Source organism: Myodes glareolus, chromosome 5 (assembly GCF_982192425.1).
Source record: "Myodes glareolus chromosome 5, mMyoGla1.1, whole genome shotgun sequence".
In the NCBI taxonomy this organism is placed as follows: Eukaryota; Metazoa; Chordata; class Mammalia; order Rodentia; family Cricetidae; genus Myodes; species Myodes glareolus.
In genome coordinates, this window is record NC_142030.1 from 6,402,684 (window position 1) to 6,427,663 (window position 24,980).

Sequence of the window (24,980 nt, forward strand, 5' to 3'; positions counted from 1 at the left end):
GAAGCCCCAAGGACTAGATGAAGTCAATTTTTTTTTTTTGCACCAAACCAAACTGCTTAGATGGTGAATTATGCCCTTTTGGCGCCCATTTATTTTTAAAGGTTTTTCTTGAACTGTTAGTTTGTTTTCTAAGATAGTTAAAGGCCTTGAAAACAGCAATCCGAGCATAGTAATTTACTGCTCTGACTAATCAATCAATAGCGGATCACATTAGTATATAATCAGGTTTGGCTCTCCTAAGTATGATGCCAGTTCTAGAAGCAAGTTGGTGTGCGTTTTGCAGGGCGTTCTCTTAAAGAAACCTTGACTGCAGCTTGCCCTCAATGTAAACACATTGTTAAGGGAACAACTGGAGTCCTTAACAGATCACCTTTCAGGGTGGAAGAGATCTCCTTCAGGAGACCTTGTTGTCTCCAAAATAATCAAGATATTTATAAGTCATTAAGATCTATGTATATCCTCAGTTAGCTGTTAAGAAAGGAAGGGGGTGAATATATTGACTACATTACTGATGAGACATTATAGCAAAGTAAGGGATAATTACGTTTTGTAACATATGGTTTAGATCCCCAAAACACAGTGTTGTGGGGATATGTGATTACACTGGGAACCCCAAGTTTGTGTTTGAGTTAATTAAATAAAATCAACCTTAGGTCAGGAGGCGGATCCAGCAACTAATTGACAGAAAGTAATCCTAGAGAGTGAGAGGGAGTTCAGAAAACAGACAGAGACACACACAGGAAGTAGGAGACAGGGACTTTGAGTGTGGCAATGCTTTTGAGTTTGGAGTGATGGAAGACATTCTGCGATGCCGGCAAAGAGAGAAGGTCAGCTAGTTGCTCCGCAACCTCTCTGAGCTAGCAGGTTTCCACACCCCAACCTCTGACTCCTGAGTCTTTATTGGTAAATTGAACAATAGAGATTTAGTTCAAAACTTACATTTGGTGGCAGGGGCAGGAGGCAGATCCAGTGGATTGTAGAAGTCCCACTGAGCTGCTGCCTGGCCTGAGAAGTGGGCAGTTCCTGGCGGAAACAGCAGTAGATTCAGGTGCAGCCGCTGTACTGGCAGAAAAACATTTTGGTACCCCATGTGGGCTTGTCAATCAAATTAGTCATTTCTAGGAATCAAACTCTCTGAACTTGATTATATTTACAGGACAATAAATGTTACAATTCTTAACATTTTTCATATTTATGACATGTTGCTATTCTCCATCCACCTAGGATTCTGTGCCCTATTGTAGTAGAAGGACGGATCATCCACTCCCCCTCCCCTCTCATCTGTGTGCTGAGTGCTGCCACGCTATAACCTGGAATCCTCCATGACGGGAGCACCGCCCACGGGAGTGGGCAAGCACATTTTTCCCATGGTAGGACTGGCTGTTGATCATTTATACTGTTCTGCTGTCCACTGAAGGCAGCCCAGGCAGAGACTGGATATGTCCCCAAGCCCTTGAGTGAGCATGAATGTGCTCTCGTACCCTCTATGACTGCCCATGCTGTTTAAAGTCATATTCTAGTGAACAAGGTAGTTGCTTCATGGGTACATCATAAAGGAGGCTATAAATTTAGACAGCAGACATTGAGAGTTGCCACGGTGTGCTCTGATTATCATGTGGACAGCAGGAACCTAAATGTTGTCCATAGTAAATGAGAAATGATATTTTGGAGGAGTCTAAGATACCTTGCCAAGGACTGGAACAGAGAAAGTGAGGGTCAGAGAATGAAGAGATTTAGGAATGGTTTAGGTAGGAAGTGACCCTCGCTAATCAGCCTTCATTTGGGACTGTAGTCTTGAAGTGGGTGAACTCTACTGAAGAGGGAGGAGGGACAAGGAAGGATTTAAGCAAAAGAAGGAAAGAGAAAGAAGTAGAAAGGCTTGGGGCCAGGTTTACAACCAAGACAAGAAAGCCAACTAATAAGACTATCCCCAGGGGCAGGAGGCGATCTGCAGGTGCTTGTCAGGAAAACTAGAATCGCATTGAACACATTCCTGACTCGTCAATGAAGGAGCCCTGGGGCCAAACACGTGTCCTGTAGTTGTCAATATGGAGGTCACGGACAAACTGTGGGAGGGTTGTTTCCCTCCAGTGGTGGGGAAGTAGAAGAGTCTGGGGAAGGGACAAATGGAGACGGCTCACGTAAACTGAGCTTTGGAAAAGGTTTGTGGTGCCAGGAGAAGGGATCAAGTTTATTAGCATCAGGAGAGAAGTGACTTTTCAGCCGAGGGTACACAGAGGGGACCAGGTATGGTCTCAGGCTCAGGCTGAAGGCAGATAAATTCAGATGCAGGCACGAATCTGCCTTGGGTGAGGCGGAGAGCATCTGACTAGTGATTCCTCCCAGCCTCTGAGAAAAGTTAGCAGAGGAGATCAGGTCTGGCTGTGGGTGAGTACAGAGGAAGGCTGGAGCAAGTGAAGGTTTGCCTGAGTTAAGTCAGAGAGGAAGACATTCAAGTGACCTGAGAACAGGAATGTTGAGGGGTGGGCAGCTGAGCATTGTGGTGACACCTTTCCACCGCCCCACTTGCTACTCTTGATCTGCCCTGTCACTTAGGTCAGGTCAAGGCCAACCTGGGGTCTATGTCTAGCCGCTTTGGCTCCCATGAATGTCCCTTGGAATTCTAGAACATAATCCACAGACTTCGAAATTGCTGAAGGCTTTTAAGTGACAAAGGTTTTAAATGGCAGAAAGACTACAAATCAAATATTGTCAAGTATAAAAAGCCAAGTGTGAAACTTTTACTTTATTATGATTTCAGATACAATAAAAACTGTATAAGTAGAGAAGAATGGAGTGACCAAGTCAACCGTTGACAGCTGTTGCCTCTAAGTGGTGGGATTACTGGTAGGCCTGGCTTCCTGTTTATGTAACCCCTAGGGTACACAGGCCTCCCATGGAGGAGTCCTCGGTTCAACCTGATGTTGGGTTCTTGATTTATTGGAATTCTGAGTAAGTTTTGAACCAGGAACTCTGTATTTTTATTTATTATTGCATCCCACGAATTATGTTTCTGCTTCTGATAGCAATGTTATTCCCAATACCTTTCCGTAACTTTCACGTGTGTGTGAGCATGTGTGAAGAGCAGCAGAGCTGTTTGGGTGTACGTGCCTGCTGTCATGCCCAGATCACAGAGTCCCCCCAAAGCCAACTAGGAAACCAAGTCCTGTATGTAAAAGCACAGAGCCTTTCTTCTTAAACAAGTTTGCAAACTTGGATTCTCAGAGTTGGGGTTTTCTAGTAGCAAAGGTAGGGGGTGAGGGATTTCTAAGGTTCTGTACCCCTGATTGGTTGACATTGTGTAGGGGTGTCCTGGTGAAAAGCAATAGGGGTGTGCTGGCAGGTGGTCCTATCTACAATGGTTGGAATGTTAGGAATTTTCTTTGGATGGTCTGTTCCTGGGTGGTGCAAGCTTAAGGCTTTTCCTGGAACCTGGTTCTGCTGGCTGTGGCCGCTGGCTGTGCTGTGCGGCCTGAGCCCCCACATGGCCTGGGCCCCATTGTGTGTGGCCAGGCTGCCCTGGGACCCACATGTGCGTCCAGGGGAAGCAGAGGTTAACGGTGGTAGTGCAGGTCTGTCTCAGGCTCTGTTCCCGTTTTTTGAGTCAAAAACTCTGACTGACTTGGAGTTCACCGAGTAGGCATGACTGGCTGCCAGCAACCTCAGAAACCACCTAGGTGCCTCCCCGGTGCTGTGACAAAGAGTGTGCCACTCCATGTCCAGGGTTTTTTCATGTGGGTTCTGGAGACCTGCCTGAGGTTCCCAGGCTTTCTGTGATTGAGCTATTTGCCCGGCCCTAATTTTCATTTAAATATATGTGTGTGTGTGTGTGTGTGTGTGTGTGTGTGTGTGTGTGTGTGTATTAGGAATGGAAGTTATTTTATAGAAATCTAATTAATTGGCTAACAGTTCATTGCATATCTGTTCTCATGACATGCCATATCTCACTGCTTTGGGGAAGTGCGTGGATAGAGGGGAAGCATCTCTGAGAAGTGGGCTTAGGCAGGAGTGGTGGAACACCTGTAATCCCAGGGGTCGGGCGATGGAGGCAGGAAAACAGCTGCAAGCTTGAGACCAGCCCAGTCTACATGGTAAGTTCCAGAGCAGCCTGGACTGCCACCGACTTGCCCTGGGGTTTTTCTCTGGTCGTCACCTACACGGTGTCTCAGTGGCAGCCCATGCCACCGAACATAGGCCTCACAGTCCCACTGGCATCCCCGTTCTCACGCGGGATCTCCTGTGCCAGGTACCAGCCATCAGTACTCACTTCCTTTCCTGGTGGTGAAGCTGGTCCCCCTGGAAGCCCTGCTGTAGGTCAGCACTTGTGCCCTGTAGGCTGCCGCTCCATCAGGTCGGCTCTGTGTCCAGGGCCCCCATACTTCCCCTCTGTGTGGCTGGGAGGGCAGGGTGGGGCCGAGTCAGGAGGCCAAGGCTGGCACAACTGCAGGCGTAGCCGGAACAGTAGGGGTCTGAAGAAAGAAGTCAGGCCGTGGATCTGTTTATCTGTCATTTTTCAGAAGTTGATTATATTTTGGGGAAAAGACAATTTTGCAATCTCATTAAAAATTCCCCTTTCAGGACACCGCTTTCAGGGAATGAGAAGTGAAGCGCGGTAGAAAAGGAGTGAAGTTACACCAGATGCATGCAGTGCCTGCAGAGGCCAGAAGAGGGCGTAAGAACCACTGACAAGGAGTTACAAACGAGTATGAACTGCCATGTGGGTGTTGGGAATTGACAGAGAGTAGCCAGTGCTCTTAATCTTAATTGGTGAGCCTGCTCTCTCCAGCGGCATCTCCACCCTAATTTTTTGGGATAGCATCTCTCACCGGCCTGGAATTCCCAAGTAGGTCACGCTGACTGTCCAGAGAGTCTTAGGGTTCTACCTATCTCTGCCACCTTAGCACTGGGGTGTCTAAGTGTGTGCCACCACCCTGGGCTTTCTGTGAGAGATCTGGGGATCAGACACAGGTTCTCATGCTTGCATGGTGAGCATTCTACCAATTGAGCCGTTTCTCCAGCCTCACAAGTAGTCCTTTTCATTGATAAAGAGCAGACACTTGGTTCTCTTCAGAGGACCAAGATAAGTCTTTTTACTTAGAACATAGCAAATGGCCTTTCCTCTAGATTTCTCTGAATAAAGACTTTTTGTTCTTTGAGACACTGACCTTCCTGACATTTTAACTTAGGTCAGGGTGATGTAGGTGGGCCTTCTGTTATGTGTTATTTTCATTGGTTAATAAAGAGACTGCCTTGGCCCTCTGATAGGACAGAAAATTAGGTAGGCGGAGTAAACAGAACAGAATGCTGGGAAGAGGGCAATGAGGCAGACGTCATGGAGCCAGCTACCAGGTAAGACATGCTGACTCTTTCCCGGTAAGCCACCACCTCGTGGTGCTACACAGATTATTAGAAATGGGTTAATCAAGATGTGAGAGTTAGCCAGTAACTAACTCTTTAGAGATAATGGGCCAGGCAATGTTTAAATGAATACAATTTGTGTGTTGTTATTTCCGGGGCTAAGCTAGCTGTGCGGGAGCCGAACGGAAAGGACGAAAAGCAGGCCTGCCCGCAGCTCCTTCTACACTTGGTTCTCTTCAGAGGACCAAGGTAAGTCTTTTTACTTAGAACATAGCAAATGGCCTTTCCTCTAGATTTCTCTGAATAAAGACTTTTTGTTCTTTGATACACTGACTTTCCTGACATTTTAACTTAGGTCAGGGCAATTCCCAACTAAGCACAGAGGTCTCTTTTGCTCCAGATGAGGACTGCAGAGTGTATAGTCCAGAGAACCCTTGGGGGAGCATCTTCTTTAGTGACTGCAAACGCAATGCATTGTCCCTCTGGCTTCAGGATGCTTTTGTTGGTCACCTTTTCTCAAACGCCATTCAAGTAACGTAACTGCTCAAATGATTTTTTTTTTCTATATGCATCTATTTTGTAACCTTTGGGGGCCTGCTGGCTGGTCATGTGCTTCTGTGGCAGGTCTCCTTTCGGTTTAGTTATCTGTTCTACTGACCTGTGCATAACACCATTAGGGAGCTGAGGGGGTGTCCACTGGAAGGAGGTCGTCCTCGAGCCAGGTGTCTGCACCTGAGGTGGGGCAGTGTGAGGCCTCAGCTTGGCTGTTGGTCCTCTGCTGCAGCCCCGGAAACAGGTACAGGCCTCAACCCCAATAGCATATGTGGTGAAGGGTCTCAGGTCATAACGGGTCTGCTGTGTGGCTGTGCCTTCGGAGAGCTACAGGAGCGAGGACCAAGTGGGATGGTGTCACGAGTCAGAGGTGGTGTGCCTCTTTCTCTGAACGGAAGCCTGTGTTAGGTACTTTGAGACAAGGAATAGCCCTGCTCTGAATGGAACCCCACACTAGGTATTCTGGGAGAAGCCATATCCTGCTCTGAAAGGAACCCCACACTAGGTATTCTGGGAGAAGCAATGACAAGGTTTCTCTGTATAACAGTTCTAGCTGTCCTAGAACTAGCTTTTGTAGACCAGGCTGTCCTTGAAGTCACAGAGATCTGTCTGCCTCTGCCTCTCCATTACTAGGATTATAGGTGTACCACCACTGCCCAGCTTTGTGCTAATTCTTCTAATGGCCGACCCCGATGGAGGGGAAAGTTTATAAGAGTTCAGGGGAAGTTAGATGCAACAGGAAAGAGGAAGACTATCTCCTCCCTAACCTTATGAATGTACTAGAAAATGGAACCAAATATACAAAAGCTGGGTTGGATTCAATGACTTTCAAAAGGACTTCTTTATAACAAAATGAAATAAAAAGTCATAATCTGTATTGAATTATATTTTTACCACTAAATTTTATATTCTACTGCAGTAACTTGTATGGAACTTACATATCTAAAGAGGCGGGTACAAACATTTAATGCTTGCAAGCCTCCCTTCCTCTCAGAGTGCTCGTTTTGCAAAGCTATTTGTCTTTGTAAAACTACAAACTTCTGATTTATTTAGAGCAAACTTTTGACCTCATTTGGAAAAGAAGCACTTATATGCTAGAGATTAATTTCCACATAGACATAAGGAAGATAATTAAGGAGCTACCTGCTATTTTTTAAAATGCATACAATGCACTCCAAATAGAAATTATTTGGGTTTATTAATATTATCATTTTATAAGCATGGATAATCAAGGGCTGATTGTATTTACATCATCTATATTTATTGAATACGAAGCCCTGTAGAAAATATGCTAATATTCCCTTAGCATGCACCAGGAGCCTTGTCTGCATGTGGGCCTTCTTTGGAAATTGTGTTTCAACACTGGGTATGCTGGCCTCAGAGGATTTCTCCACACTTTTCCAAATCGTTCCCTAAATTGGTCTAAATAATTCATAATGTAATACTTGGATCTGCACAATCTCTCTATAAGCTTATGTGAACAAAGTATTATAATCTCCACTTACTCACGAGCCACAAGGGAGAGACCCAAGCCATGCCCCAGAGGTAAGAGACAAAGCGAGGACAGACTTGGTGGTTCTCAGGTTGTCACTTAAATAATGCAGGGATTGTCTTAGTGATGGCTTCCTAGTTGTAAGGACCATTAAATATTAGTCTTTTTGTCAAATACCGAAAAACTTTTATGTCAAGGAATTAAACTATTTTTATCTTCCTCATCTTGTAAAACCTTTGTGCATTTTTGTTTGTTTGTTTTTTGTTTTTTTGAGACAGGGTTTCTCTGTAGTCTTAGAGTCTGTCCTGGAACTCACTCTGTAGACCAGACTGGTGTCAAACTCACAGAGATCCGCCTGCCTCTACCTCCCAAGTGCTGGGATTAAACATGTGTGCCACCAACGCCTAGCTTTGTACAAATATTTTAATACCTTCACCCAGAAAAACTTTCCTTTATTACCCAGCCCATCCTGTGAAGTTAAGTGATTTAAACAGTATATCCTTCCTAGTTTCCCTTTTTTTCCTTTAAAACTAGCCAAACTCAAAATACTGTGTGGTCAGATGCCAGTCAAGGGGGAGAAGACATAAGCCACTGCCTGAATTAGAATAAACACCAAGTAAACTTCTGGGCTTGGGTCTTGGTGCTCCCTTTTTACAAAAGCAATCAATCACCTTGCCAAGTTACTTTTGCCTTACTGGTGTGTTCCACTCTGCCACACTAATGCTGCCCTTTCTCTCTTTCTGGCATGGCCCTCAAGAACAGGCATGTTCCGACCCACTATGGTAGGATCCCTTCGTGCTCTTTCCTGTCTCTGACTTTCCTCAGATGTGTTAAAGACAGCCATGGAGACGGCTGTGCCCAGTGGTCCTGCCTCTTCTGAGTAGGTAGTACTTCCTTGAATTCACCTTTACTGACAGAGACAGGAGTTTCTTTTTGTTAGAGATCTGTGTGTGTGTCAAAATTGGGGTTCCTGTGTATGTCAAATTGGGGTTTTGGGAATACTCCTCACTTTATCTTTTCTGTCTTAGCATTCACTCTGTCAACCCCATTATGTACACACGCCGCCTGATTCTTCAAGTACCTGGTCTCTATTTTTCTAAATGTAAAGAATTTGCATATGTGTAAAGTCTTGGCTTTCTTATGTCTCTGGAATCTTCAGCACCACCCTATTGGAAGGAGACATCACCACCCCTGGTACTTGTCCCAGCTTAGATGTTTCCTGTTTTCTAAAGACTTGATCTCTCAGAAGGGCAAGGAGAGACGACACAGGGGAAACCATGGAGGAGGACAAAGAGCCAGATCACAAAGACAGTGGCTTTTAGGAAGAGCCCTGCTGAGGCTCAGCTCTTTGAGCTGTGTGCTCACCCCGGTGTGAGTCCCCTGCTGGAGCTGGAGAAGAGTCAGTAGAGGCTGATATTCCTGTTGGGTGTCTTACGCTTGGGTGGAGGAGATGGTGTGGAATATGGGCATTTTAGACCTTCTGGTGGGGCAGGTCCAGTTCTACACCGAGTCCAGCTGCTTGGGACTTGGCCTGCAGAATCCACTGCCCATACCTTAAAAAAGAATCAACAAGAACAATCAAAACCAAGATACCCTCACACTGGAAAAGGCTACCAGGCGTGGACTTAATAGTGCACACTTTAATCCTAGAACTTGGGAATCAGAAGCCGGTAGATCTCTGTGCGTTCAAAGCCAGTCTGATCTACAGAGTGAGTTCCAGACTAGTCAGGGCTATGGTATCTCAATAAAATGTTAATAAAAAACCAGCTAAAGACAAAAGAACAGGATGAATTTTGATCTTGCAAGCTTGTGATTACAAAGGATCATAGGACAAGAAGGGAGCTCAGGTAGACTCACCACAGCTGGCTGACATGCTCCTCTCTGCCACTGTGGGGCGGCGCAGTGGTTTTTGTCAGTTCCTCGAGACTGAATGGATTCCTGGACTCCATAAACTCAGCAATTCTTAAACACCATCTCCATTAAATCTGCATGAAAATCCAATTTCCTTTCATCAAGGAAGGGACAAACATATGGGGAGATGTATAATCTTATTTATCAAGAACCATTTGGATAATTAAACACGAATATCCTAAAAGGTCGCCTCGGGTCGCTATTTGCATGAGGAAGTAATTTGTCGAACGTCAGGTACAATAGACCAGGTGGATGGATGTGTGAGCATATAGGGTTAAATTAGGCCCAATAACAGCCAACCACACCGTGATCAATCAGAATGATAGATGGGAATGTCAACCCGGGAAGACCGTGTCTCCACGTGCTATTCCTTACTAAGCTCTCAGGTAAAACTCTTAACTTTGGGGTTTTTTCTCATTGGTTGTCTTTTACTCTGTTTATTATTATAATAATAATAACAAATTACCATGGGCCTTTAAAGACAAGTGTGGGAAAGCTCGCTTGCGTTTATGTGTGCACTCTCCAGGGGTGCAGTGTTGGGAGGCATGCAGATTGTTTAAAAACAGGCTTATGTTGGGAAAGAGAGTCCCGTCTTGTTTTGTTCCTACATCAGTACACCTTCTGGAGAAGAAACGCCTTGGCAGACTTTTAACAGGGAGGCCAAGTCCGATCTGTGTTTGTGTTTCTGTTGGGGGCAGATGCTTTGTGAAAGGCAAGTTCTGAGGTTGAGATACTGTCAAATGTAAATCTCTAGCCCCTTGCTGATAGGGTTGCTGGCAGCTCCCTTTTCAAAAGAGAAAACTAACCTGCTTCCCAGCGAAGAGGCTCTTTAAAGACAGAGAGCTCTCTCTCCTCATTTGCATTGAATCACTCACATTTTTTTTTATAAACTCTTTTTTTCCAAAGCACTCTAAACTATTTTATGTTGTGTATGTGTGTGCACTGTGCATGGGTTTTTTTTCGATGAGGGCTGGCATTGTACTCTTCCCGGTAAAGAAGCTTTGGATTCTGTAAGTTGCCTCTAAGTGTAAATAAGATACCAAGACTCTGAAAGTCTAGATTAGGTCAGGTCCCTGTGTGCAAGGGTGGAAGACATGTTGAGTAAATTGTCTCAGCTGACCGGGTTCCCTGAGAGATGGACTGGGAAGTGGGGGACAGGAGACTGTCCCTGGGATAGCAGGGTGAGTACCACCCACGCGGCTCTTGTGCCCTCTGCACAGGCCAAGGGCAGACTTACAGGGGCCGGATACTAGGTTATTGATGAAGAGATCAGATGGCGTGTCCCAAGAGGGATGGTGCCTGGCTCAGGACACTGGAGACCAACCACTCTAAGGGCGACCTCCCAGGGATGGAATGGAGGGGACTTTCACAGCAGAAGGGCGACAAGCTTGGGAAAGACACTGTTCTAGGGAAGATGTAAAATAGAGCCCAAAGGTCAGTATCAGATTCCCCACCAGGAGCGGGCTCTTGGCGATTCCCAGGCATGCTGATAGTAATCAGGGTCACAAGAAGAAAGCCTGTGGAGGGAGGTTTGATGGGACAAATCTAGCAAATAACTGCTGTGTGCCCACAGAGACAGCTGCCACACAGGTGGGAAGCTGAGGCACTAGCTGGAGGTCACTAAAGGAAGGACAGGGGGCAGTTTAGCCCAGGGTGGAGATCATTCGGTTCTCTTCTTTAGTATTAATTTTTTGAAGTTAACACGCAAGTGGGCTTCCTTATGGCATTTGCATACACATATGCTATTTACATTTTCTTGTTTCTGTCTGTGCTTTTCCACCCGCTGCCCTTCCCTGCCCTCTGGTCTTCTTGCTGGGCCCCTGACTCCCTCTACACAGTTCCCTTTCATTTCCATCATCCTCTCCTCTTCCTCCTATTTCTACACATACACACATGTACACACGCACAAAGTCTAGAGTTCCCATATGAAGACAACATGCACTATTTGTCCTTTTTGAGTCCGGCTCATTTTGCTTCACACAGTGATGTTCAGCTACTTCCATTTTCCTGCACACATCGTAATTTCTTTCCTTTACAGTTTAATAAAATTCCAGTGTATGTGGACCACATTTTCTTTGTTTATCTATATCTATAGATGGATATCTAGGCTAATTCCATATATAGGCTACTGGGAGCAGGACAGAAAGAAACCCGGCTATTAACGTGTCTCTGTGGGTGTTTTCTTACAGTCCTTCAGGTGTGTGACGGGAAGTGGCTCATCTTTTTCCACGTAGATGCAGCATGGGATTGTGATGCTGCTCTGGAGTTAGCACTGATCCTCATGCCTTCCTGTGCCCTAGACTTTGATCAGGTGGAGTCTTATTTTCAAGATGTGATATAATCTAATAATTTTATTATGTTTAATTGTGCATGTTCGTCAGTGTGTAGCTATGTGCACTTGACTGCAGCTTCCTGAGGGGCCCAGAAGAGGGCACCAGCTCCCCTGGAGCTGAAGTTAGAAATTAGTTGTGAGCTTCCCCATGAGGATGCTGGGAACAAACTCAGGTTATCTTTCTAGTCCTCAGTCAAATATAATGGAAAATCCTCAGTGTATAGGTCTTAGTGAACTTTGGCATTTTATCTTCTAGAATATAGACAATATAAAATCCCTGTCAAGCTGGGAATCTACATAGGACCTACTATTCTCTCGTCTTTGATAAGAGACCTTCATCACACATTGCTCTTTTCCCCTAGACTTCCTTTTTAGTATTCAATCAATTTGAGATCAAAATAGCACTCATAGGAATCAGCATGCTTATGCAAAGCAGGCTCAGCCTATTTACATGAGCTGCAGTGAAAATGGAAGTGGGCACAGCAAGGGGAAAGCCGGTGACGATGCTACAGTGCGGTGGGTCTCACGGCAGGAAGGCAGCGTGCGTGCCATGCCACACACTCTGTGATGTCAGCTTTGCTCACTCTGCACTCTGCCCTGCCCTCTTCTATGCCCACTCCCTGTGACAAACAAAAAGTCCTATCAAAACCTCATTATGCCCAACTAAACAAGACTCGGACTAAGGTGTGTTCTGGGTTCATAATTTACACAGATTATACCTGTGATATCTTCTTAGAAACAATTACTGAATTCGGTAACATGTGACAGGGTGGCATTCTGGCTTGGACTGTAACTATCCACCAGAAGGTCACATGTTGAAGGCTTGGCCTCTTACAGGTGACAGCTTTGGGAAGGGATTGAATCAACTTACTTAGGGTTTCGTAGCTTAATGGAACGTTGGAAAGTTGGAGGTGAGACCTAGTCAGAAGAAAGTGGTCGTCGGGGAGTGTCATCGAATGGCACATTTTGTCCCGTCCCTTGTCGCTCCCTCTCTCAGTTCTGGCTACCAGAGGTGAGCAGCTTGCTGCGCTGTGCCCTCTTCACCATGATGCTATGCTTGTCACCGGCCTAGAAGTAAGGGAACTCAGTAGCCACGGCCTGTGACCTCTGAAATGGCCAGAGTAAACATTCCCTCAGGCATCTGTTGCTGCAGTGGCAGGAAGCTGGCTAATATGGATGGAGAAAGATGGAGAAATTATGGGCAGGAAATGTTGAATAGTGTATTAGTGGTTTTTTTTTTTTTTTTTTTTTTTTTTTTACTTTTGGTTCTAGGAGATGAATTTAGACCTCATGAGCACTAGGTAGGCATTTCACCACAGGACTGCATTCTCCAGCTCCCTGGCCTTTCGGTTCTTATGGAGTAATATACTAACCAGAAAACCGTGTACCTTCTGAGGGGACATGGAGTTACCTACTATGAATTCCCTGACAGAGAGGGAAGAAAAGGAGGTGCACCCAGAGCATCTCCTAAACATACTTCCCCAATAAACAAATTAATGATGGTTAAAGTTTCCTCTGAGAGACTTGTAGTCTACATGTGATAACACTTGATATGTGTGCACAAGTTAGCATAACGCCACAGATTACACCGTCCAGAGCTTCTCAGTAGGGAACTGTTAAAAAAGTGGGCAAGTCAGCTTGGATCAACTTGATATTTTTGAAAAAATGTTTCTGTGGTAACAATGGGAAGTGTTACAGTGTAAGATGCAGAAACTACAAATACTTTTAATGAATATAAAATAACGGAAACATTTAACCGTGATTCTGTACTTGGCAGTGATCAGCACATTAATAATGTCAGCTTGACTTGCTACACACACATTGCTGTTTTCAGTGCACTATGTATTTAACTACTAATGGGCATCATTTTTTGCTTGTTGTCCATTAAAAACATCGGTGGTGGCGCATGCCTTTAATCCCAGCACTCAGAAGGCAGAGGTAGACGGATCTCTGAGTTTGAGACCACCCTGGTCTACAGGAGCTAGTTCCAGGACAGGCTCCAAAGCTACAGAGAAATCCTGTCTCAAAAAACCAAAAATCAAACAAAAAAACCCAAAAACCAAAAAAACAAAGCAAACAAGCAAACAAACAAACAAAACAAAAAAACCATGAAGCTGTTCTTTGATTTACTCATTTCTCTCAAAGACTTAATTACTCTATCTTTCCTTAACTAATTTTAATTACACTAGGCTGCCATACCTGGACAGCTGTAGAAACAGTCAGCACTCTTTGGCAACAGAGATGGTCTTTGTGTGGAGTGTGTGTGTGGGGGGAGCGGGTGGGGTTCCTGGACCAGGGTCTTCCACATCATTTTGGGTCCTTGCATGCGAACACGGGCTCTTAGCATACTTCCAGCCGATTCTTGCACCCCGTACTCTTTGCAAAATCCTCTAGAACCAGGAACAGAAATCTAGGCACAGTCGTGTTTCAGCTTCTCTTCATAGAGTGTTGTGGAATAACCTTGTTTACATTGTGAGGAAGTGTTACTCTGATCAGTTTAATAAAAAGCGGAACAGCCGATAGCTAGGTAGGGTTTCCGGGCCCAGAGAATGCTGGGAAAAGGACAGAGACATGGAGGAAGCAGGAAAGCAGGATGAACAGTTCATACATGAGGTAAACGAGCCCCTGGGCAGCATGTGCGTTAATAAAAATAGGTTAATTTAAGTCATAAGAGGTAGCCACAGACAAGCCTATGCTATTGGCTGAGCTTTCATAATTAATAAGCCTCTATCGTATTATTGGGGAGCTGACGGTCCCGACAAAGAAGTTTTACTACAAGTGTCTGTTTGCATGTGTTCGAGCATCAGAACTACCTACAATCTTGAAAACAAACACTAATGTGTGTATGTGCACAAATCCAAGGTAGCATCAGGTGTCTTTGCCAATTACTTTCCACCTTATGTTTTGAGTCAGGTACCCTCACTTGGGGCTTGACTGGCCAGTGAGCCCCAGGGATCCTGTCCGTTTCAACGACACTAGCACTATCTGCTCCTACTTCTGTTCGCCTGTTTGTTTGAACTAGATCCTAGGGATTCGAACACATGACCTCATGACGGCGTGGAATGCTCTTAACTCTGGTGACACCCCTTCACATGTTTCTTCATGGAATGTTTGGTTGGACAGCATTTCAGTAATTCTGAGGACAAGCTCATTTTGGGTGACAGTAGGAAAGAGCCTTCTCTTGTTGTTTGTACGAACCAGAGAATGGAAATACAGTGCTAACAATTCACCTCAGAAATTAAAAAAAAAAATACAGCATGAACAGCCTTGGCAGTCATTAATCAGCAGAGTAAATAGGTCGCATGTTAACAGGCAAACAATTAAATTATTTGTTTCCCAGGGGCATGGAATGTGATTGTTATCACACTCCCGCCAGGGAGACAAATAGATATTAAAAGGGTCTTTCCAATACCTGTATTGGCTCGGGCCAACAGCTAATTCAATAGATTCGATCACAGCCCGCACTTCCTACATGGCTCCTGATTTATGGCTTTGGCACTCTTTGGTCATCAGTCAGCGCGGTTTGCTCCCCGGCATTCATAAATTATGCCTCATAAATAGAAAGATACAATCAAGGAAATCCTGTCGGTCCCTCTACAGTCTTGGAGAGTGTTCCCTTGGCATTCACGCTAGGGCCTTTTTAAGGGGTAGCTTGCCGTGGCTTTTGAATATGGTTGAGTAGTAACACACCAGTACGGACTTTGCCAGAACTGCGTAGAGCGGCTCATGGCTGGAGACAGCAATGAGTCTGCGATTATATGGCTACGGGACTGTTTTATTTTGTGACTAGCCTACAGGTTCCAGCCAGGCAGGGCTACTTGTTGGAGGGCTTTATGAAGCCGCCTGCTTCATTGTCTACCTTTCTGACCCTCTTTCATCACCAGATGGATTTGCCCAGCTCCTCTGTTTGCCAGACAACCTTGCTGCATCGATGAGAATCCTTCTTGCACAGAGTCCCTGCATTCCTGGATCCTTTCATCCAGAACACTTTGGATCAGGCAAGAAGGAACACAATTTTACTTGAATTCTGGGATGCAGGAGAAGAAGGAGGGTGAGTGGGTGGGTGGAGGGAGGCACACTGTCTCACTTTCTCCTGGCACTTTTGAAATTCAGAGATATGAAGTAACTAAACAAGTTAGGAGACATTTCCTGTGTTAGAAATGGCCACCTGCTGTCTCCACCACCGAGGCCGCTGCTGCCCTGGTTGGACTGCTCGGTAGATACAGTTAGAACTCTGTTCTAAACCACGAGCTTGGAGAACCAGCTTAAACACAGCAGGAAACACTGAATTAATCTGAGTCCATGCTTCCTAAGAGTGAAGGTTCGGAGTTTACTGCTTGCCAAGTTTTGCGCTGTCTGCTCCACTTTGGAGGGAACAGGAACTTGGTATCATTCTGCTCTTAGAAGGAATGCACAGAAGGCAGAAACCAGCTCCCTCTGCCCTTCAGCTTGCTTGCTGCATGTGCTATCAGGTGTGTCTGACCCATAGGCCCCCTGGACACCAAGAGAGAAATTGACCCAACACAAAACTGTAAACTTCCTGAAAGTATTGTGCGATCGTTGTTGCTGTTGTAGCTGAACTATGTGGATCTCCCCAGCACGAACTTTGTAGATGGAGAAGGCGGCTGTGGTGTCCAGAGGTTGATCATGTCCCTTGTAGTTGGTCGTTTAATCAAGGTGTTTAATCATTCCAACAATGCCATACAGTTGACATTAACACTCTCATTTCACAAGGAAACTGACAGACGTAGATGTTAATGCCATTTGCTATATGTAGGGCAAACTTTTCAGTGTAAGTGTGTGATACAAGCCTGAATTACTCAGAATTCCTTCCTGCTTAATTCTATGCTAGCTAATTTCAACCGTCAGTTTTACAGGGTCTAGGGTGACTGGGAAAGCAATCTGAGTGGGGCACCGTCCAGGTTGGGCTGGCCTCTGAGCACAGCTGTGAGGGGTGGCCTTGATTATGTGGGGTGGGATGACCCACCCTAACTGTGGGTGGCAACCCTCTGGACCTTGGGATGAATCGAAAGAGGGAAATGATAAGCCTCCAACCCTACTTTTTGAGTAGCAATTTCATCATGTTCAATAAAATGACAGCTTCGCCCTAACTGGTGCAGTCCTGAAAAGATGCACCATCTTCACAGAGTGGCTAGAGTGAGCCAAGACTGGGATCGCCAGGAAAGTAGACTTCACTGGGTGCTAGAGTGTGAACCCTGTTGCTCTGATGAGACACCCCAACAAATGCAGACAGCGGAGGAAAGGGCTCATTTGGCTTTACCTTTTCGGGTTATAGTCCAGCATCAAGGGTCAGTAGGGCGAGAGCTCACGCTGGACTTGAAGCAGAAGTCACAGAGGAGTGTGACTGCTAGGTCACTCTGACTCTCTTGAAGGACCATGATTAGATAACTTCTTATATGCCTGCTAAGGGATGGTGCCACCCAGAGAGGGCTGGGCCCTGCTACATCAGTTATCAGTTAGGGTAATTCCTAGCAGACATGCTGGCAGACTAACCCAATGACCCAATGACAGCAGTAATTGAGTGCGGAGACCACTTTTTCAGGTGAATCTGACTGTGTCAAGTGGACAGCTAAAGTAACAAGGATGCTAGGTAAGCTAATTAATTATCCATGAATGTAGCAGACACTGATTAAGCCACATCTATGTGCCAGACACTGATGTCCAACCCAGCATACCATAGTAATCAAGGATAGAGCAAAATCTAATGGAGAAGAGGTAATCCACAGGAACAAACATAATTCAAAGCTAGGAAGGAACTGGTGGTACAGGGTCTATGTGTGCATGGTGATATATATATATATATATATCACCATATATATATACACACACATATATATACATGTATACACACACACACACACACACACACACACACACACATATATATGCTTATTCATGGAGCGTATAGGAAATATGTCAGTCTGTCCAGAAGGGTCTTTAGGAATGATACTCGAGCTACCCATTCAAGTAGGCAGAGGCCACCAAATAAAGATCAGTAGGAACAGATCACAAGGGAAGAACCTGTGCCGAGACCCTCTGTGCAGAACCTCAGCTTAGTCCTGAGTAAGGGCCAGAGGCCGAGAAGATGAAGGCAGAAGCCAGATAACAGGAAGACATTCCTCGTGGGAGCAGAGTGGAGCCTGCTTTCCCAGGTGCTCAGAATAGTTCCCTATTCATTCCGGCTTTTCTCCTTACAGGGTTCCGGACAGTGAATGCTTTCTGTGCATTTAATATTAAGTTTTAATTTTTTTGTGTAGGTGTTAAAGTATTAGCCTCTAACTTCAGTCCACTTTATTAAAACAAGTCTCTTAACCCCATTTTACAGAACTCCCAGTTTGCTTTTCTGTTTTTATGACAAATCAGTGATCAAAGGCCACAAGGGAGGAAAGGGTCTGTGATTGTCTGAGTAAGAATGGCCCCATAGCCTCAAATATTTGCACATTTGTTTCCCAGTTAATGGAGCTATTTGGGAAGGATCAGGAGGTGTGGCCTTGTTGGAGGAGGTGTGCCACTGGGAGTAGACTTTGGGGTTCTCAAAGCCCACGCCATTTTCGGTCTCACTGTGCCTTCTGCGTGCAGATGAGATGGGAACTCCCAGCTGCTGCTTCCGTGCCTTGCTTGCCTGCCTGCTGCTGAACTCCCTACCGTGTCTGTCATGGATTCTACCCCTCTGGAACTGTGATCCTAAGATTAAATGCTTTCTTTTACAAGTTACCTTAGTCATGGCATTCTGTCGCAGCAATAGAAAAGTAACTAAGACAGGATTTATTTGGCTTACACATGCAATCATATTCCATCACCAACCGAAGCCAAGGCCAGAACCTGGAGGCAGGAACTGAAGAAGAGATCATGGAGGAATGCTGCTTACTGGCTTGCTACCCATGGCTTGCTCACCCATCTTATACAAGACCACATGCCCAGGGATATCACTACCCACTATGAGCTGGGCCCTTCCACATCACTAGTTAATCAAGAGAATGCCCCACAGATTTTCCTCCAGGCCAGTCTGATGAAGACATTTTCTCAATTAAGATTCCCTTTTGCTGGATGATAGTTGCTTGTATCAAATCGACAAGAACTAACCAGTCCACCAGATAAGAGACACAAGTATAACTCCCTCGCTAAAGACAGAGAGCCAGTAAGTTTTACAGCCAGGTTGGAATCCATCTGCATTTCTCCCAGACATGAAGGAGCTGTGCTTCAGAAGAACAATACATGGAGGTGGGGCCGGGAAGTTACAGAGGGTAAGGATCTGAGCCGTTCCCCTCTGCACTTCAACTGGGTAATTGGCTGAGCTACTTGGGTTCCTGATAATGCAAAAGAGGTAACAGTGGTCACCTTACAGGATGATTCCAAGATCCTTGGCAGCTTTAATTGTCAACTTGACACAGCCTAGAGTCATTTGAAAGGAACTCCTTGACTGAGAAACTGGATCATGCTAGTCCGGAGGACCGTCTAGGTTTTTAGTTGTGTGGGAAGGGCCAACCCACTGTGGAGCACATGAGCCTGTGTGACCCGCAATCAGGTGTGACCTGCATCAGTCATGTGACCCACAATCAGCTGTGATGGGCGTCAGCTGTGCTCCATGGTTTCTTGCCTCATGTTCCTGCTTGAGCTCCTGCCTTGACTTCCCTCAATGATGGAGCGTGACCTTTAAGCCCAAACAATCACCTCCCTGCTAAGTGGGTTTGTCATGGTATTTGTGAGAGCAACAGAAATGAAAGTAGGGACCAAGGAGTTAATGCCTGTAACATTCTTTGAGTATTTCTTCCTCAGTGCATCGCCACATCAGGAAACTAGCAGTGATCGCCATCGTGTGGTTCACACGAAAAGATGGGGAGGATGCAGCAAGGCTGCCTGGCAACCCACGGCTCACTTCTGGATTCCAACTAGTAGTTATAGATCAATACATTATAGCATTATAAGTTTAATCTAGATCTCCTTCTGTATCTTTCATTACTCTAGAACCTTGAGGGTTAAGAATACACAGAAGCCTGGCTTTCAAAAATGTTTTCTTCTTGAGCTGGGCAGATGGCTCCGTGGAGAGTTTTCTGCACAAGTATAAGGACCTGAGTTCAGATTTCCAGGACTCACATGCAAAACTGGGCATAGCTGCATATACCCATAACCGCCTATACCCATAACCCCAGCATTAAGGGAACAGGCGGGTGGATCTTGATATCCACAGTCAGCCTTTGGTCCAGGCTAGCCATGTGACATCTACAGTCAGCTTTTAATTCAGGCTAGCCATGTGACATCTACAGTCAGCTTTTAATTCAGGCTAGCCATGCGACATCCACAGTCAGCTTTTGGTTCAGGCTAGCCATGTGACATCTACAGTCAGCTTTTAATTCAGGCTAGCCATGTGACATCTACAGTCAGCTTTTAATTCAGGCTAGCCATGTGACATCCACAGTCAGCTTTCGGCTCAGTGAGAGACATGACTCAGGCAGTAAACAGGAGACCAATAGGGGGAGATATGTGATATCCTGCTCAGGTCTCTGTATAAAGACACATGTTTGCACAACTTGAAATCACACTTGTGTGTGAACAGCACGCATGCACACACCACACACATACACACACACACACACAAAATACTGTTCTTATGTTAAAATTTGTTCATTAGATGGCATTCTCTAATTTGCCTTATTGAAACATAAGCCCATCTCTACCCGTGTTCAGGTGAGTGTTTCTTTGTGCTCATATGCGAGTAACTGTGTTCAGATGTGTGTGTAACTGTGTTAAGATACATATGTAACCTGTGTTCAGATGCACTTGTAACTGTGTCCAGATGTGTGTGTAACTGTATTCAGATGTGCTTGTAACTGTAACTGTGTTCAGATGTGTGTGTAACTGTTTCAAAGGCAATGTGAAAGACTGACAATGGTAATGACTTAAGAACAGAGTCCTGAGGAGGGTAAAAGGCTCTCCCAAGAATGACGTGACCAAGGCTAAATGGGATGTGGCCCGTGGCCCAGTGTAGCCCTGAGTTTGCTATCTCTGGGAATGTCTTTGGGGACCAAAGTTCCATCCATGCACTTGTGTTGCGCTCTATCAGGACCAGACAGGCTGAATTAGACACTATCGATAAATCATTTAAGACCTTGAGCTGTGGGACACGAGGCAGAGGGAGCTCAGTTCTTGTGGGAGAACTAAACAAACAGAAGCCTCCATGCTGGTCAGAAATACGTTAGTGAGATTAATACCTAATTAAATGCAAGTCCAAAGCCAAACAGAAAACATGCTTGATAAGTTGCGGATAAATGTGGTGCAGAAAACACTTAGGGAAGGGGTCTGGTGTTGTGACAGCATCAGAAAGCAAGCAAGACGAGACAAGGAGCCAGCACAGAGAAAGAAGACTCTCAGTGATGGGGGCGGTCTCGGGCTGTGTCAGTGAGTGACCACCTGACTGTTTCTGAGACAAGGAAGGATAAACTGCAAGGAGTCACACACACACACACACACACACACACACACACACACACACACACACACACTCCTCCCCCCGCCCGTTCAGAACCACTTGTGCTCTTAATTAGAGTTTGATACAGTCTACTACTGATTAAAGATTCACCGACACAGACCAGAGTTCTCTTCATCTCAGACTGGGGTACAGCATGGGCCTAAGACCCAGGCACCCTACTAATACAGAATGTTACTCCCATAACACACCTGAATGACACAAAGGGGACCATGTGAAATTAAATGTCACCCAAGGTTGTGGTGTGCGCATGCACAAGTGTATGTGTGTATGTGAGTGTGTGTGTGTGTGTGTGTGTGTGTGTGTACGAGTGTGTGTGGGTACATGTGCACATGTGTTCAGGTGCAGAGGTAAGACCTTAAATAACCTTAAATAACCTCAGCTGTTTTTCTTCAGCCATGATCTACCTTCTTTTTGAGCCTTTGTGGTCTTGGGCTCCCCCAGTGAGCCCGGCTGGCTGATCAGTGAGCCCCAAAGATGCACTTGCCATGCCTCCGCCTCTGCTTCCTTAGTCCTTTGGTTACAGGTGTCCTTGGCTTTTCCTGGGTTTTTTTTTAACACGAGTTCTGGGATTCGAACCCAGGGCATTGTGCTTATACTATACAGCTCAGTCATCTCCCCAGCCCAAATTTTGGGATTCTAACTGTTTTCTTTTAGAAAACAGAAGTTGTGAGAGTTGAAGAAACAGTGGTCCATATCCTTCATGGGTGTCTTTGGTGTGAGGGCTGTGCTGTGCAATATTTGCTTCAGATTGGATGCATTTCTCACACATGCCATATAGCCTTGATGGAGAAAGTAGACCATGGATGAGGCATGCTCACTGAGAGGGCTTAATTTTCTCAGTTCTTAGGAAGGCATATGGTGTAACAGGTCAAGTTTAGAGTTCTAGGGCAGTCCTCTTCCTTATTAAGGAGGGAGGGTGATAACAATAACTATTATGATATTGGTTGAATTATATTCCTATCTATGTGAGCACATTCACTTTTATGCTGGTTTAACCGCCAAGCTTGCCTATGCATTGTACTGCATGAAGCTATGTAGGAACAAGATAAGATGAGGGAGGGCTGGAGGGCCGGAGGGATGGGGGGCCGGAGGGATGGGGGGCCGGAGGGATGGAGGGATGGAGGGATGGAGGGCCGGAGGGATGGGGGGCCGGAGGGATGGAGGGCCGGAGGGATGGGGGGCCGGAGGGATGGGGGGCCGGAGGGATGGAGGGCCGGAGGGATGGGGGGCCGGAGGGCTGGAGGGCCGGAGGGCTGGAGGGCCGGAGGGATGGAGGGCCGGAGGGATGGAGGGCCGGAGGGATGGAGGAGGGCCGGAGGGATGGAGGGCCGGAGGGATGGAGGGCCGGAGGGATGGGGGGCCGGAGGGATGGGGGGCCGGAGGGATGGAGGGCCGGAGGGATGGGGGGCCGGAGGGATGGAGGGCCGGAGGGATGGGGGGCCGGAGGGATGGAGGGCCGGAGGGATGGAGGGATGGACAGATTAAAGAACGAGTGGAGAAAGAACAACAGCAAGTCCTGCCTTGGGTTGCCAAGGTCTGGTGTCTAGTCCTTCTCTTGGTGTTGAGGAATTCCTTTAGTCTCCTCCCCAGACAAACAGAGCAATTCCCTTGGCTGCAGTCTAGCTTAATGTGCTCCTCTGTTATTGGCTGTAACAAAGGCTTTGCTTCAAGACCCTAAGGACCCATACATAGCCTGTAAGTGAAATACATTTATTACTCATTTATACTTTCAGATTATGATATTTTTATAAATTTTTAAATGAATTAAGTAAATAGGTTAGGTCATATAAAGAGACATCACTGCTGATGGGTCCATACTCATTTTGGTGAGGAGCAGCATGCAGGGAGGAAGTATGGAGGGAGGGAGGGAGGGAGTAGGAAGCAGGAAGGGTAGCTAGGAGTGAAGGAAGCCCTGCGTGAGTGACGGTCCCAAGTGAACGTGTATTGTTGACATGTCACAACCATGCCAAGGTCTCCAAGGCCTCTGTGTCCTCCTCCTCTTGCCCAGTTCCTCTCCCTCTCTGCCCTGCATTGTGAGCTATGATGAGAAGACGCCTTTGCAAAGCAGAGTGGTTCCTCACCATACAGGGCAGCTGTGGGCACCTGGGCCCTGGATTGTAAGATCTCCTGGACTGTGGACGATAAATGTTCACGGTGTAGGTTGCATGGTCTGAGGCATTCTGTTATAACAAGTGCTAAGGCAATGAGGGAAGGCTTGGAGAAGCTACATTGCTCAATTATCCAAAAGGCGGGACACCGCTATCTCTCTCCTTCTTTTCGCTCATCACCAGTGCTTTGGCAGCTTTGATGGAGACCCCCAGTACCCTACTGATGTTTTAATCCATCAGCCTTTGGACATCCTCAGCCTCTAAGAATCCCTTCTGCTTCCTTCACAGCCTTCCTTCCATCCTCTTCTTGGGCAACAACGCTGGTTGGTTAAGCAGCAGCAGCTCCCAGCATGCCCTGGCTCCCTCAGCCTTAGCCTCAAGACCAGACCCTCACATCAGTGAGTCAGAAAGTCTCTCCTGCAAGGCTGAGCTGGAGATTCTCAGTCACCCAGGCACTAGGCACCAGAAGCCCTCGGAGCCTCTGAGTGTGTGTGGGTGCTCACTGCAGAAACCTGTCAATGTGGGGAAGTTTCAGGAGAGCTAATTAAGTCCCTGTCAGCACGAGTCAGTGAAAGGGAGCCCTGGCAGGCCTGGGCAACTCCATGGTGAGTCATTGCCTTAAGCGAGAGTATGAATATGAATGCAGAATTACCTGGAGCTGCTCATTAGCCAGGCGTCTCTCCCTGAGGTAGAAGCTAAAGCGCAGGGCTGGGGGCCGAGCTCAGTGGTAGAAGCCTTGCTCGGCTTGCATGTGCAAAGCCCTGGGTTCCACCCTCAACTCTGCAAAACCCTGGGACAGATCGGGAGGGAGGCTCACCAGCTTCTTCCTGAGGCCTGTGGGAAGACCACTGCCCTAACTTGCTTGTTCATTCTTTCTGACAGAAGTTCGGGGTACAAAGAGTATAGCTAAGCACAGTCCAGTTGGGAGGGGCCAAAGTAAAAAGTGGTACTGTAGGAGAAAACACCAATTGAGTGTGTAGGTGTCCCCTGGCTCTGCCTAGTCACGTGACACCCGTTTAAAGAACAGTCTTTTCCTGCAGGGATTTCATTCAGCACGGAGGCACGAAAGCACACTTACAGGGTTAAGAATCAGATGCCAGCGGACAGCCGTTCATTCGGCACTCCCATGGCCGACTGGGTTTCTAACAGGACTCTGTATGCCTTGTTCCACAAAGCTGCCTACCACCCCTGTGGACTGTAAACAGCCATCCCTAACACCGTCCACTCAGATTCTGCACCTCACATGGCTTTCTTTTCTTTTCTTTTCTTTTCTACAACTTATCCTTCAGTTTGAGCCTTTAGAATTTCAGGCTCCCAGGAGGTTGTGTTGAAGTAGAGACTCAACTTTTCTCAACTCAGAAAGTCTTGTTTCACACAGTGTTAACTCTTACCTCCTGAGGATGAGAGAAACAAGGCAAAACTGTGCAATAATGGCAGGAAGGAAAACAGGTTTACAAGGAAAACATAGTGTTTTATGGAGACAGGGACTGCCCCGGGAAATGCTGAGCTCTGTAGCACGAGTCTAACAGGTCTTCATAACAAAAAAGCCCAGGGTCAGATACAGCGGAAATGCTGAGAGATCAACGAGATGAAGGAGCCAAGCCACTGTCACCTTACCTCTCGACTTCCTTCCCCCTTCTCATTTTCTCTCTCTGCCCAGCCATATCACTTCCTGTCTGTCTGTACAGACCTCCAGTCCTCTATGGTTAGCTAGTGGCT

At 46.3% G+C, this 24,980-nt stretch overlaps 1 protein-coding gene across 1 annotated transcript in view; it reads right to left on the reverse strand.

The window, feature by feature from the left end:
* The window catches only part of Ush2a (usherin), a 683,507-nt gene that overhangs the window by 15,614 nt on the left and 642,913 nt on the right, over positions 1-24,980 (reverse strand). The window contains 6 exon segments of the mRNA XM_087905997.1: positions 4,268-4,330; positions 4,333-4,432; positions 4,778-4,799; positions 6,017-6,237; positions 8,768-8,782; positions 8,785-8,955. Coding sequence (XP_087762123.1) covers positions 4,268-4,330; positions 4,333-4,432; positions 4,778-4,799; positions 6,017-6,237; positions 8,768-8,782; positions 8,785-8,955 — 592 coding nt within the window.